The sequence below is a fragment of the Pelophylax lessonae genome (genome assembly GCF_965119305.1).
Source record: "Pelophylax lessonae genome assembly, chromosome: 3".
NCBI lineage: Eukaryota > Metazoa > Chordata > Amphibia > Anura > Ranidae > Pelophylax > Pelophylax lessonae.
In genome coordinates this window covers 290,196,942-290,212,380 of record NC_138770.1, presented here as the reverse complement: position 1 = coordinate 290,212,380, position 15,439 = coordinate 290,196,942, and the positions used below count along the sequence as shown (strand labels likewise).

Here is a 15,439-nt window from a genome sequence, read left to right as displayed (position 1 = left end):
GAGTATGTCTCATCATCAAATCTAGATCTTTTAGGAGTGCATTGTTATAAAATAAGGGATTAGGCATCAGTTTATTAAAGGCTTTGTAATAGCTAACAATTCTAGCCCATGCAAAATATGGCATTAATGAAGTCTGTTTTCTCAGCAGTTCTTATGTAAACAGAGTTTTTTTTTGTGACTATATGGTATTGCTGTTTTTTTTTGTAATTTTTGTATTATGAATACCTTGTTGTATTTAAAGTGATTGTAAAGCTTTACATTTTTTTTAATAAAACGACAAGCTTATCATACTTACCTGATCTGTGCAATGGTTTTGCACAGAGCAACCCCCATCCTCCTCTTCTGCCCCCCCCCCCCCCGCCGATTGCCCCCATAGGAAGCCACTTGCGCCAATTTGTCTATTCAGACACAGTGCTCAGCTCTATGCTCACAGGTTTTGACTGACAGCAGCAGGAGCCAATAGCTCCCTCTGTTCTCAGCCAAGCCTGTGAAAGGGGAGAAGAGCTACTGCAGACATGCACAGTGCTGGATGGAGATTGGGCTTAGATGAGTATTGGGACTGCCGGTGGGGGGGGAGCTACTATTAAAAGGTTTCTTACCTTAATGCAGAGAATGCGTTAAGGTAAAAAAAAAAAAAAAAAAAAACTTTTACCTTTACAACCAATTTAAAGTTGTTTTGGGAATATTTGTCTGGAACTATTTTGATTATTCTAATATAGGATTTATATAACTACGCCAACAGTTTGTGCAGCGCTTTACAACATGAGAGCAGGCAGTACAGTTACAATACAATATAATACAGATAGAATCAGAGGGGCCTGCTCGTTGGAGCTTACAGTCTGAGGGAGGGTCAAGTGATACAAAGGGTAATAACTGCAGGGGTTGGGCTGATGGAGATAGCGGAATAAGCCTCTCTGAAGAGAAGGACTTTCAGGGATTGTTTAAAAGAAAACCGAGGCAAGCATGGGAGAAGGTGAGGAGGAACGAGGAGAACGATTAGGCTGGTATTTTGAGACTTGTTGAGTGATGCAGCTGGGGGCTGAATTCTGGATGGCTTTGTAAGTTGTTGTTCGTATTTTGAATTTAATTTGTTGGATGGGCTGAAGCCAATGGAGGGATTGACAGAGAGGAGTAGCAGACACTGAACGGTTGGTATGTTGGATGAGCCTGTAAGCAGCATTCATGATGGACTGAAAGGTAGATAGCCTATGTAGAAGTAAGCCAATGAGGAGGGAGTTTCAGTAGTCAAAGCGAGAGATAACCAGGGAGTGAATTTGAAGCTTTGTGGTGTCATTGGTTAGGAAGGGGCGTATTTTTGAGATGTTGTGGAGGTTGAGGCTGCAAACTTTGGAAAGTGGCTGGATGTAGGGCTGAAAGGAGAGTTCAGAGTCCAGGATTACACTTAGCACCCTGGCATGCGGGGGTGGGCTGATGGTTGCGCCATTGACCTTGACAGAGAAATCAGAGGAAGAGGCACGTGGGTAAAGAAATATTATGAGCTTGGTTTTGAATAGATTGAGTTTGAGGAAGTGTTGACATCCAGGCTGATATGTCTGTTAGTAAATTAGTGATACATGAGGAGACTGAAGGCATGATCTGATGGGTAGAGATGGATGGGTGTCATCAGCTTAGAGATGGTATTAGAAGCCATGGGAGGCAATCCACTGACCCAAGGAGCAGGTGTAGATCGAGAATAGGAGAGGTCCAAGAACAGAACCTTGGGGGGACCCCGACAGAGAAAGGAATAGGAGAGGAGGAAGTAGAATTGTAAGTAACGCTAAAGTTGTGGTTGGATACATAGGATTAGAACCAGCGAAGAGTACAGTCATGGAGAGCAAAGGCGTGGAGTTTTTAGAGGAGGAGGGGGTGGTCAACAGTGTCAAAGGCAGCAGAAGTTAGGTGGACATTGTAAAAATGTTTAGCAACTTCATCTATAGTGGTAATATAGTAATTTTTATGTGTTTTTTGATGATTATTTTGAGATTTAAATTTGATAACATGCTGTAGCCATTTGACAGATGTCAGCTCAGAATATACTGCAGTACTTGCTAGGAAATTGCGCAGGCAGACAAATGATGGGGGCATATAAATGGGACAGTGATGGCAGATGGTTGTGGTGAGAATTATGAGGGAAAAAAATTTGCTTTATTAAAAAAAAAAATCTACCTTCTTTATTTGCAGAAAATGTGTTTGTGTGCAGGATTGGTAATAGAAATTTTCAGGAATCTTGTCGACAGGTGTTGTTTTCTTGCATTTGACGTGTATTTCGCAAACCCAACAAAATGCAGCTTTGCAAAACTCCAATGACTTTATTTGAGCAGCACAGGACATGTCGCCGTTCAGAGGCTGTATTTATGTTTCTTTTGATGCAGCGTGCCCTACTAAAGCATGTCTGAACTGCAAGGCAGTTTTCTTGTCTTTCAGCGGCAGCGTTTTACTAGAATGCCTGTCAACATAAACACCTGTGGGCTTGAATTTTGATAATTTAGCTGTACGCTTTTGGAGAAATTGTGGGACCATTCTTTTGCATTAGCTGATCTCTGATGTTGCAAGGAGTGACTGCATTCTGCACATTTTCATTGGTGGTAATAAAAGTTCAAACTTGCTCATAGTTGCGTTAATCAGTGAAATTATTTGCTAATTACTCTTTTGTTTTCTACAGCCTGTTTTGAACACATGCCAATTTTTACTTTCATTACCCGAAAGTATGTGTAAAGACATGAGAGAAACATATAATAACCCTGTGGTTAGATGCATTCTTCAGTGCCTCATTTAGTTGTTCATTTGATAAATCTTCAACAACTTACTGGTGTCATATTAGTTGAAGTTTATATAAACTATGTATTGGTAATATGATAAAATGTAAATAATTAAAATCTGCTCTTTAAGGTATCTGACAAAGAGAAGGTTGATCAGCTGCAGGAGGAGCTTTTACAAACCCAGGTAGGCTGTGAGTTTCTCTGTTTAGGGATTATAATACCACAAAAAAAGTCTAACTACTCAGCTGAAATATACTGTATATAAAGAGTTTTTTGTCAAATGATTTGTATTTCTTTTCATCAGGTTCTAAATGTCACACAGCACAGCCCCATTACTCAGCAGAACTAGGAGGATGATTCCATTTTCTGTTACATTTGGGGAATACAGTTGCGTCATCCTTACACCCCCAGCCTGCTGATTAAAAAAGAGCAGCAGCAGACTGATGAGTACACTAAAGTATATCTAAAGCCGAAACTTTATGTGGATAGAGTAGGGAATATTTCTGATTCTAACCCCTGCCATCTTTTTGGCACCTGTGTCCCTTTGGGGAGATTTCCCTTCATTATCTGTCCTATAGACCAGTGGTCCTCAACTCCAGTCCTCAGGGCCCACTAACAGGCCAGATTTTAAGTATTACCTTGGGGAGATGCAGACTAGAGTACTGCAATCACTGAGCAGCAAATTATATCACCTGGGATGTATTTCAGTTATCTTGCAAACCTGGCCTGTTAGTGGGCCCTGAGGGCCAGGGTTGAGGACCACTGCTATAGACAATAGAAAGTGAGAGGAAATCTCTCCAAAGTGAAGAAAATGCCCTCTTAAGACGACTATAGCCAGTTCGAATCTTGACCGGTTCAGCGGGAACTGGCCAAGTTTTGAACCATCTTTGGACAGGCTGAGTGTGCCCAAGTTGATCGATTGATCAACTTGGGTACAACCAACCTGCCAGGTTTTACTTGCAATTAGTGCTAGTGGATGTTATGGCTGCTAGCAATAATCACTGTGTTCTCCCAGCCAGGATGACTTCCCCTGCTGGGAAGACACAAAGCTCCACGGGAGGGATTCCCCCATCAACACTGACTGTGTTGATGGGGTAGTCGAGCAAATTGCTTTCCTGCAACCACGGAAATTTGCTTGGTCTTTGGCAGGCTTTAGACACTTGTCTCAATTGGAATATTTCATGTTTATTGCTGTTCTGATGACAACTCAAAAATCTGTGTTTTCCCTCACTTTCCATCTTTGACAATGATCACCAGAACATATAGAGAGGATTAGACTCCTTAATAGGGGACACAGACTGAGATTCTAACCCACCACTGCTCAAATGAAAATGAGATGAAATGGCTTTAGATATAATTTAATGTCCAGTTTAGGCCAAAAGTGTTTTTTTTTTTTTTTTTAGTATATATTTTGCTTGGTTAGAGGAGCCTCTGACCAGTTTTATTACTAGCTTTGTTCCTGTTAGGGATAATTCTCCTCATTTTCTGTTAGGACAGAAAATGATGGGAAATCTCCCTAATGGGACAGGGCAAAAAGTAATGAGAAAAATCTCCAACAGGTACAGAAGCAACAGCCAATTTTTAGTGTAGTAGGAAGGGATAGAACTATAGAATTTTTTTTTTTTTTTTATTGCGTTTTGTGCCTTTCTGTCTTAGCAATGACGGTTCCCCCTTATTTTTTATTTTTTTTTCTAATGCCGGATAGTACAGCTTTTATCCCTTGCCCTATGACTCGCAGTCTAGTCCTTTTATCCAACCTTCCTCTTCACTTTACTATTCACAACATGCCTTGTATTCTGTGGAAAAGTGTTCTGTGATTAGGCAAGGGAAGAAGGATGGATGAAGGACTAGATTGTTTCCCTGTATGAGAGCCACAGCAGTCAGAAATACAGTGATAGCTGGGCTATCTGGCATACAGAATTAACAGAAGTTTCTATAAACAAAGGGAATCTGCGCATTTAGTACATGTCAACAATGGGACCGTTTTCCCAGGTAAGAAATATTAAGAATATGTTTGTCTTTCTGCTTTAACTCTTCCCTACGCTATCCAATCTAAAACATTTTTGCTTGGGCATCCTGGAATAGCTATATTTTATTTGTAATTCCTTACTGTAAATGCTAGCTGGTCTGTTTTGTTCACATAATTCAATAAAAACTAGTTATCTTTAATTTTTTTTTTTTTTTTTGTTTCAGTTGAAATACCAACGTATTCTTGAACGATTAGAGAAGGAGAATAAAGATTTGAGAAAGCTGATGTTACTAAAAGATGACAAAGGAATTCATCAGCGGAAAGTCAAGGTGGTGAATATTAAAATAATTACTATTATTTGTAACTTTAAATGTAGAAATATAAACTAGTAATAATAGACTTCTGCATGCACAACTGGCATCCTTATCCTATGTTCAGTCCAGATTAGCTAAACTGTATATCTGATTGTCTAAATTTAATTACTTCAGCAATTAGGGGAGCAGCTTAGAAGGATTATGTCTGCAGTATTTTGTTGTAGCTAATTACACAAATACGCAAAGTTTGATCACAATTTTATTTTTTGTTTTTTTATGTAATAGAAATCCTTGATAGATATGTATTCTGAAGTGTTGGATATCCTGTCTGATTATGATGCAAACTATAATACGCAAGACCAATTACCAAGGGTATGTTGATATTTCATTTTTCTGTACTGTAAACATACATACACACACACAGAAGTATTCTTCATTTCTTTCTTCTCCATCTATATTGAATATTGAATGTTGCCCAGTGTACCAGCCATCCACACTGTGGCAACACTGCTTAGGCTACACTGGATGCTCTGTGCAGGCTTTGCTAAGAAATCATCCCCCAGCTGGTATTCATTGTTTTCTCCCTGGGGAATTACCTTCATTCCTATAGGAGCACTCTGCCCTCTCCAACCTCATTTATCCCTATGCTTTAAAGAAAAAGGGCGAGGCCATTTCGTGCTGACAATTTTAGGTCAACTGAGCAACATTTTAAGCAAGTCACTGCATAAGTTACATTCATGAATGCACCATACGAGAATCGAGTTCACATATTTTTGCAGATCACTACAATATATCTTAAAGCAAACATGTTTTTTCCATTCCGTGCAGCAGGTTTGCTTCATCAGTACAGCGGTCCCCAGCCTTTTTGGCACCAGGGACCTGCTTCACGGAAGACAGTGTGTGGCGGCAGATGTTTTATTACAATGTAAAACTTCTGTCATCACAAGGACACACGGCAAACCATTGTTTCCTTTGTGTCCCTTTTTACCCTGCAATGCAGCCTATGCTACATTTTATCGCAGCGCACTGTGCTAAATTGTCATAGCCGTGCCTTGAAGTGCAGACAGAACTTTTTTTTGCTCCCATTTACTGAACAGGAATAGTGTGGAAGTAAAGGGAGTATATGCATCTGTGGAGGTGTTAATTATAGGTAACTTCTTTCTTTTCCCTGCACAAGAATGACACTGGCTTAGCTTCATAGACCTATTTGAAGCCAAAAGGGACAACATTTTGGGCCCAAAAGGGAACAGTTGAGAGTTATGCGCTCTGGATCACAAAGAAGCAGAATCTGTGTCCCTATTAGCAATCCGTGCGATTTCACACATCTGTTTTGGTTATGTTCAGTGTCACAGGTCTGTGAGACACTCTTCTCTAGTGTTTGGTCTACATATGCACTTCACCATATCTTTTTTTTTTTTTTTTGGTGTGTGCATTAAACATTTCTGTTCAATGAAAGATGCATCCCTGCAACATTCTTGATTATAGGGTTATAGTGACATCCTCAGGAGTAGGACTCTAGGCAGAAAAAAAAAACAAAGCGCAGCCTATGGGCACCCCAGTGGCTAAATCCCCACTCGCTATAGGCAGCATAGTTTTTTGACCAGTGTCTAGGAGTAAGTACCTAGCATCCTGCTGGGACCTTTAGTATTTCTTTTCTCTCAGGTGGATAGGGCGCTCAGCCTTAGGGTGCACAGAAAAGTTCTCGTCCCATCTTTTTGGAGGAGGACTCTTGAGGCACAGGTCATTACGGCTCTGGTTTCTGCAGCGGCAGTGGACCTTTTGTAGTCTGATCCCGCTTCCTGGGAAAGTGAGGACAATCTCCCAGCACTATTGTAGCACAAGAGATAAGCACTTAGGTCTGCCTCGATCTTCTCTGTGTGGGAGACCCTTAAGCTGGCCTTGACGGATGGAATCTTGGACGGTCACTGCCAAACCAGCCAAGATGCAATCCACCTATGGGTAAGCTGATTGTACTGAAGTTGATCCATCGATCAACAGCAGTATAACAAGTATGTTGACTTTTTTTTCATGTAATCATTGCCGGTGCCTATAGCAGCCAGCAGATCATTGTGTTCTGCTGGCAGGGAAGGCAATTGTCTTTCCTTCCACCCTTACTAGAAGGAAAGAAAATTGTATAATCTATGGGCTGCTTTAAAACCTGAGGAATCGACAGGGAGGCAGCTATTCCCTAACCAGTGAACTGACACGTGCCACCAAGGCTTTTCCCTATCCTGTCTATTTTGATTACTTGGTTTACAGAGAATGGGAACAACCTAAGCGGCGTGTTTTGATACCTATCCAAAGGATGCAGTATCCGTTTGAGGCGAGCCTTCCTAAAAAGTGGACTTCTCTCCCAGCTGTGGATCCACCTATCCCCAGGCTGTATAGGGCTACCATGATTCCAGTGGAAGAATAACCATCAATCAAGGACCTGGCCGTTAAAAAGGCTGACATGGTTGCTCATTCCGTTTTTACTGTTGCTGTCTCAGCCCTTTGGCCTCATTCTGGCCACAGCCTGGTGTCGCAGACTTTCACAGAATGGGAAAAACCTCTGGGGCAGGGTTTGGGTAAGGAACAGGTATCCCTGATCTACCTTGAGCTAGCAGGCCAACTGGTCTAGGGTTTCAAGTGCATGTATGATTATTATTATTTTTTTCTTTAATGCGGCCCTTTGCTCTCTAAACATTCTGTCTCATTGGTAATTCAAGAGGTTAGGAACACTGCTCCTCTGGTGCACTCTCTGTTGCTACTGTAGGACTTGAACTTGGTTCTGTCACTCCTACAGAAGCTTCCCTTGAAAAAAAAAAACAGGGATCTTCCTTTTGTGGCTTCCTTTTTTTTTTTTGGTCACTCTTTCCCAAAAGGTTGTCTTTTTGGTGGCTATCACTTTGCGCAGTATGTGATACAACTGGAGGCTCTATCCTGTGAATCCACTTACTTGGTTTTGGACAAGGATAAGGTAGTTCTTCGTCTGTGTCCATCTTTTTTGGAGAAGGTGGTGTCTGATTTTAACTTGAATACAGACATCGTTTTTCTGTCTCTCCAAGCCCATCACACCCTAAGGAAATTGCGCTTTGCCTTTGGACATGGTTTGGACTGTACATGTGTATCTGTCTGCTATAGCCCCCTTCTGCAATAGAGACTCCCTGTTTGTGAATACAGATGGTCTACGTAAAGGTTTGGCAGCTTCCTCCGCTATTATTTCCCAATGGAGTAGGCAGACTGTTGTTTAAACTTATGCCATTAGGGGTCATCCACCTCCTTTTCCTGTCATGGCATTCAGCACTAGGGCAATTAGTGCATTTTGGAATCGGGCGTCAGTGTTTGAGGTTTGAAAAGCTGCTACCTGGTGGTCTGTCCATACCTTTACCAAGGTTTACAAGGTTGAAGTTTTGGCATCTTCAGATGCATGTTTTGCTTGCAAAATTTTGCAGGTAGCAGTTTGAGGTTTCTTGTTCCCTCCTGGGGTGGTTCCTTTTGTGGGTTGCGTGTTTTTTCCTTCTGGCTTCGCACCCGTCAATGGTCACTGCTTTGGGATGTCCCTACGGTTAAAATTCTTTTTTTTTTTTTTTTTATAACTCGCAGTAAAATTCCTTTCTTTTAGTTCATTGAAGGATGCTGCTTCCACACCTCTGATATTGTTTTTTTGTACTGCATTGTAACAAACTAAGCTTCCTATATCAGATTGGAAAATTGGCCAGTAATGAGGGCTGCCTGTAGGCAGTGCTTTTGTTTTTTTTCTACCTTTTGTCCTACTCCTGGAAATGGTGTTATAACCCTACCGTCAAGTTTCTTGCCAGGCTGTGTCCTTCAATGAACTCAGAGAAAGGGTTTTTTAGATTAGAAAAAAATCCCGGTTTTGCACTGGAATTGAGTTTGGCTGTACCTTCCCCATCATTTTAGATCCTTCTATCAATTCACCAGCTACTTTTACTAAAACTTGTCCCTATTTTTATCTATTTGCCACATACCAATGTGGGCATATATGCCCTTGTGGTTAGGCCTCGTTCACACTGGAGTGTGAATTTTGCTGCAATTGTTGTGCAACAAAACACACAGCAAAAAAACGAAACACCAAACGTGCCTGGCTCAGTGCCAAAATTTGGTGCATGAGCTGCTTGGTTGCATTTTTGGAGTGGAGGGAGGCCCATTCAAAATAAATGGTGCCACTCCAGAAACACACCAAACAATCGCAACACTGCAGCTTCCTGTCGCTCTGGTGTGAACGTGGCCTTAGAGACAAATGGCAACTTCATATGTCTTCTAAGATGTCAGAACGCTTGAATGACATATGTTCCTCCTGCATCTTATGCATCGCCAAATGTATCGCCATGTATCAATAACTGGTTGATTTGGTTGTGTGTTACACATCAGACCCATTTGTCTCCTGTCTGATTACACAAAATGGAATTTAATTCTTTACTAAGTAACTTAATATACATCTCAGTATCTTTTGCACAACTGTATATTGCTCATTTGATTTATGCAATGAAAAGCATTGGCCACATTACACAAGAATTTCCCTGAAAAAAACATTGTTCATAGCCCATAATGCCATTGCCTTTTGTTGGGTGAAACTATTTCCTCCCAGTGTGTCCCGGTGAAAACAATGAATCAATCAGGTCATTCTATATGAGAATGAGTTAAGGATGGAGAATCAGTCTCTTAAATTTCATATAGTTTGGGACCTATAGTGTAAATCCCCGCTTACCCTGAATTTGAGCGAAAACATCCTGGCCTATCAATTGTGACACCTAAAGCCTGATGTATGCTTACCTTAATGTTTACTTTTGGACCAACCAACAAATGTGTTTTAATAACTCACTTGACTGTCAGTTTATACATTTAACTTTTATTTTTCCACCTATTAAATAACTTTATATCTTGAATAGATACACACAGGATTTTTGTACACTTGTCATTCTTGTACAGCCATCGAGGAAGAGTCTAACCAAATTTTTATAATGATTAAATTGGATTCTGTAATCTAACCAGATTTAGCTCAATTGTGTCATGCTGTATTGTTCTCATGTTTTATTTCTGAATAAAATCTGATTGGACCAAATTGGATTCAATCTAATTTGCTTAAACAGACTGTTTTTTGTTTTAAAGGTGGTTGTAGTTGGAGACCAGAGTGCAGGAAAAACCAGTGTCCTGGAAATGATAGCACAAGCACGTATCTTTCCTAGAGGATCAGGAGAGATGATGACCCGCTCTCCAGTAAAGGTACATTTTATGGTTAATAAATGTCCCAGGATGTCTATGATTTCAGTTACATAGATTAAAACCCACCTCCCTTCAAATTATGTTCTCTGGACAGATTCAAATCATCTCTTGCACTATATGACATACTGTGTGATGAGCAAAGAACTATTCCAGATGTATAATCAGAAGAAATCCGAAATTTGCTGCAACACTTCACCTTTATTGATCCTCATGCAAAGACATCAGAGAGTGGAGTACAGTAAAAGTTGACACGCGTCGCTCTAACTATCGCTTACTCACAACCTCATCCACAAGGTATGGGGAAGCGCTACTCACAGCACGAAATGCGTCAACTTTTACTGAACCTCGCACTATCTGTGATGTCTTTTGCGTGAAGGATCAATAAAGGTGAAATGTTGCCGCAAATTCCAGATTTCTTTTCATTGTGTATCTGCAGACGAGCTATTCATCTAAACCCTGGCTATGCTGTGGATGGATGGCTAATGTGCTCACCTTGAGCGGCTTTCTTTTTAGTAGTGAATTGTTTGAACCATTGCAGATATACTAGATTATTCCATCTCATCTTTGCTGCACTTGTTCCACCCCATACAGTCCATGTGGTTTTAGTCATGTTTATACACCTGAGGTAATAGTATTGCTTAGCTCCTTGTCTTCCAAGGATCTTTTAGTATGTCTCATAAACTTTGCACTCTTCTGTACTCCAGTTTTTTTTGTTTGTTTTTTTTTCTGAAAGTTTATGGCATGGCTGATGTAAATAGAGATTTTATCATAGAGAGTGTAAGAACTGTGTAAAGCAGCCCATAGATGATTCTTTTTTTTGTCCAACAAGCAGGTTAAATGAAAAGAAAGACTTGATTCCTCCATCCACACATTGGAAGTGGATGAGGGAATCCTCCCGCTGAGCCTTTGTGTTCTGACAGTGGGAATTCTTTCCTGTTGTCAGAATACACTGATCGAGCAGCAAAAATCTGACAGGGTAGTTGTATCTAAATCAATCGGTAAGTCGACTTCTGTACAACCTCTCTGCCCTTCAATGGAATTTGTCCGGTCCTGCCAAATGGCCATATTTTGATCCATGTATTGTTGGATTAAGGGTTGAATAATGATTGGTATAAACAAGGTCTGAAATGTCTATTGTATTGTTTCAGGTTACTCTAAGTGAGGGTCCTCACCATGTTGCTATGTTTAAGGACAGTTCTCGGGAGTTTGATCTCACAAAGGAATCAGATGTAAGTATCTATTAAAAGAGGAGCGAACTGCATTCCTTTTGCACACGTTTTCATGAAAACCAAATGGGGATATGGATTATGCTATCTAACAACAGTAAAAATTATTTTTTTTTCTTGTCTCTTATCCATCAGAGATTAGGAAAAAGTGATTGCCTTTATTTCAAGAGGCATTTCCAGATTTGCCAGATACAAAACAGTGATTGATGGTATACACCATGTTCTAATGTTTTATGTCCAATAATATTTCTGTTGGACAGTATAATTCACATTTTTCCTGGACCTGAATACATGTTACATTGTAGGATGCTTATGCTTTTATATATAGCTATACATTACTAGTGCACAGTGTAAGGTAAAAAATAGCTATGAGATCGCTCTACTAACACAAGTGATGTTAGTGCGGCGATCTCCCCTGTTGTACCTTTGGGTTCTGATTGGGGGACTGCCCCCCACCCTCAACTAGAACCCACTGATCAGTCCTTGCAGTCATGAGCTACCAGCGCTGATCTGATGCTGGTTTTCCAGCATACCTGTTCAACATGCTGGTTTTCGAGCATGCAGTGTAGAACAGATCGCTGTACACACAAGCCAAAAGTTGTCCAGTTTCTGCCTGACTGTTTTCGGCCTATTTTCAGCCTATGTGTATCCAGCTTAAGACAATCACATTATCAGATGGCTGTGTTATGATATATACAGTAGCCATGTATTTTAAGCACACAATGTAAGACAATTGCTTTGTAACATGATCATTTGCAGGTGCATTTAAAAAAATGTAAATATAATCAAAAAGTTAATTTTATGTCAGTAATTTTATTTAAAAAGTGAAACATATAGCTTAATTACACACAGAGTGATGCATTTTAAGCATTTCACTTTGATCATTATGGCTTCTAGCTAGTGAAAACCCAAAATTCAGTATCTCAGAAAATAAGGATATGGTGTCACGCTCTAATCGGATAATAAACTCAAAACACCTGTATAGGTTTTCTCAGACTTTAAATGGTCTCTCAATCTGGTTCAGTAGGTTACACAGTGTTTCTCAACCTTTTTTCATTCAAGGAACCCTTAAAAATCATGGACCTTCTCGAGGCACCCCATTCTAAAATGTGAAAAACTATTCTTTTTTTTTTTTTTTTTTTTTTTTTTTTTTGTGAAAAACTATTCTAATAGTTTTACATAATGCAGCAAAATCCACACATACGGCACCCAACGTAAGAGGTGAATTATTCTTCCAAAGCAAATATGCTTTTGCACACTGGTAGTGACTAGTATTCCAGTGTTTTTCTTCTCCCTCAGTTTCTCTTTAGCAGTCAGGTAATTTGACCCCAGTCCTGAGGGGGAGGGACAGAGGAGGATCAAACAAGGATGCTGTGGTGACAACAGACAACCTTCTTATCAACTGATGATGTCATTGGTTGCCAGTGTCTATAAAGTCAGGCTTCATCCACCTGCTGGTTTGTATACAATTTTTGATACATTTTTAGGCATTTTGCCAATGCACACCTGAAGAAACCTTAAGGCACCCTGGTTGAAAAAGACTGGGTTACGCAATCATGGGGGAAGATTGCTAACTTGACAGTTGTCCAGAAGACAGTCATTAACACTCCCCACAAGGCGGATAAGTCACAAAAGGCCATTGCTAAAGAAACTGGCTGTTCACAGAGTGCTGTATCCAGGCAGCATAATAATGGAAAGTTGAGTGGAGGCAAAAAGTGAGGTAGAAAAAGGTGCACAGGGATAACCGCAGCCTAGAGAGGTTTGTGAAGCAAAGGCCATTCAAGAATTTGGAAGAGATTCACAAGGAGTAGACTACGGCTGGTGTCAGTGCATCAAGAGCCAGCACACACAGACGTATCCAGGACATGGGCAACAACTCTCACATTCCTTGTGTCAAGCCACTCCTGGACCAGAGATAATGTCCGGTGTCTTACCTGGGCTAAGTAATTTTTGCAATTCATTTGGAAAACGAGGTCCCAGAGTCTGAAAGTAGAGTGAAGAGGCACAGCATGCAATTTGCATGAGGTCCAGTGTGAAGTTTCCAGTCAGTGATGATTTGGGGAGCCATGTCATCTGCCGGTGTTGGTCCATTGTGTTTTACCAAGTCCAAAGTCAGCGCTGCCATCTACCAGGAAATTCTAGAGCACTTCATTCATTCTTCCCTCTGCTGACTGTTATGGAGATGTTGATTTCATTTTCCAGCAGGATTTGGTACCTGCCCACACTGCCAAAAGTTTCAATACCTGGTTTAATGATTATGGTATCACTGTGCTTGATTGACCAGTAAACTCGCCTGACCTAAACCTCATAGAGGATCTGTGGGGTATTGTCAAGAGGAAGATGAGACACCAGACCCAACAGTGCAGAAGAGCTGAAGGCCGCTATCAAAGCAATCTGGCCTTCCATAACGCCTCAGCAGTGCCTCAGGCTGATTGCCTCCAGGCCACGCCGCATTGATGCAGTAATTCATGCAAAAGGAGCTCCGATCAAGTGCTTTGAGTGCTTACTATGCTGTACATGGACATACTTTTCAATAAGCTAACATTTCTGTATTAAAAAAAAAAAATATATATATTTTTTTTTTTTTTTTTATTGGTCTTATGTAATAATCAAATTTTCTGAGATACTAAATTTTGGGTTTTCATTAGCTGTAAGCCATATTCTTCAAAATTAAAAGAAATAAATGCTTAAAATCTATCACTCTGTGTGTAATGAACCTATAATAAAAATTTGAAGTGGCACCTGTATATAAATACACATGCATTCATAGTTTGTGTTCATACTTTAGTGGGATTAAGTTTTCATGCACACAGGGCGTTTGCCCAGCTCTCCTAGAAACCTTGTTTCCTGGCATTGGTGTTTTGGCAGAAAAAACACACGATACTTGTAAACACATGTAACACATTTTAGAAGTATCAAGTGCTATCTATGTGCATCAAAACTCTGATAAACCCCTGTTACCTGTTTGTGTATTGTGTCCTGACAAATTGCGTTCTTTCTGCTGGCAGCTTGCAGCTTTGAGGGATGAAATAGAAGTACGAATGAGAAAGAGTGTTAAGAACGGACAGACTGTAAGCCCTGAGGTAATTTATAGTAATGTGTGTGTTGCAGTAAAAAGAAAAATATTCTTTCCATTCTCTGTATATCTTTAATTCTGACATTGTTTTCCACAGACCATTTCTCTAAGCGTTAAAGGTCCTGGAATTCAGAGAATGGTGCTTGTGGATCTCCCAGGGGTTATCAGTGTAGGTAACATACACCTCATGTTCCTCAAATCCTGCATTCATTGAAAGTTGTATATTAATATTTTTGTACTTTTTTTTTTTATTATTTATATATTTATTTACAGACTGTTACCTCTGGAATGGCTCCAGATACCAAAGAAACCATCTTTAGCATCAGTAAAGCATATATGCAGAACCCAAATGCTATTATTCTCTGTATACAAGGTAACCGTTTTGATTATACTTCCAAAATTAAAGAATGAGTTCAGGCAAAACCTAACTAACGCTAAACCTAATCTGTCTAACTCTGTGAAGCAAAAATCACTGTACTTTCCAATTCTCCAGCTGATCCGGTCTGGTCCCACGCTGAGCTGTCAGCGGCGGCTTCAGCATGGAGGCGGGTGCAGGAGAGGCACTCGACAACGAAAGCCCTATAGTAAGTCTATAGGTGACATCACTTCCCATTCATTTAACAGCTGTTGTCCGTCCTCTCCTGCACACAGTTTCCATTGCTGGGGACCAGACCAGATCGGATGCAGAAAAGGTAAGTACAGCGTTTTTTTGCTTTACAGGGTTAAATAGGTTAGGTTTAGAATGTGGCACAGAGCAGGTTTAGCGTTAGGTTTTGCCTAAGCTTATCCTTTAAGGACATTTTTTTAAGGAGATTTTTTTCATAGCACCTGGGATCCAGTCACATACTCCCAAATGCTTTCTTTAGAGA

General features: G+C 40.3%; 1 protein-coding gene across 1 annotated transcript in view; it reads left to right on the top strand.

Moving 5' to 3' along the window:
- The window catches only part of OPA1 (OPA1 mitochondrial dynamin like GTPase), a 125,887-nt gene that overhangs the window by 36,869 nt on the left and 73,579 nt on the right, over positions 1-15,439 (top strand). Inside the window, exons 8-15 of the mRNA XM_082249323.1 lie at positions 2,890-2,943; positions 4,953-5,057; positions 5,328-5,414; positions 10,155-10,268; positions 11,417-11,497; positions 14,503-14,577; positions 14,668-14,739; positions 14,844-14,943. Of these exons, the coding sequence (XP_082105449.1) occupies positions 2,890-2,943; positions 4,953-5,057; positions 5,328-5,414; positions 10,155-10,268; positions 11,417-11,497; positions 14,503-14,577; positions 14,668-14,739; positions 14,844-14,943 (688 nt within the window). The remainder of the gene's footprint in view (positions 1-2,889; positions 2,944-4,952; positions 5,058-5,327; positions 5,415-10,154; positions 10,269-11,416; positions 11,498-14,502; positions 14,578-14,667; positions 14,740-14,843; positions 14,944-15,439) is intronic.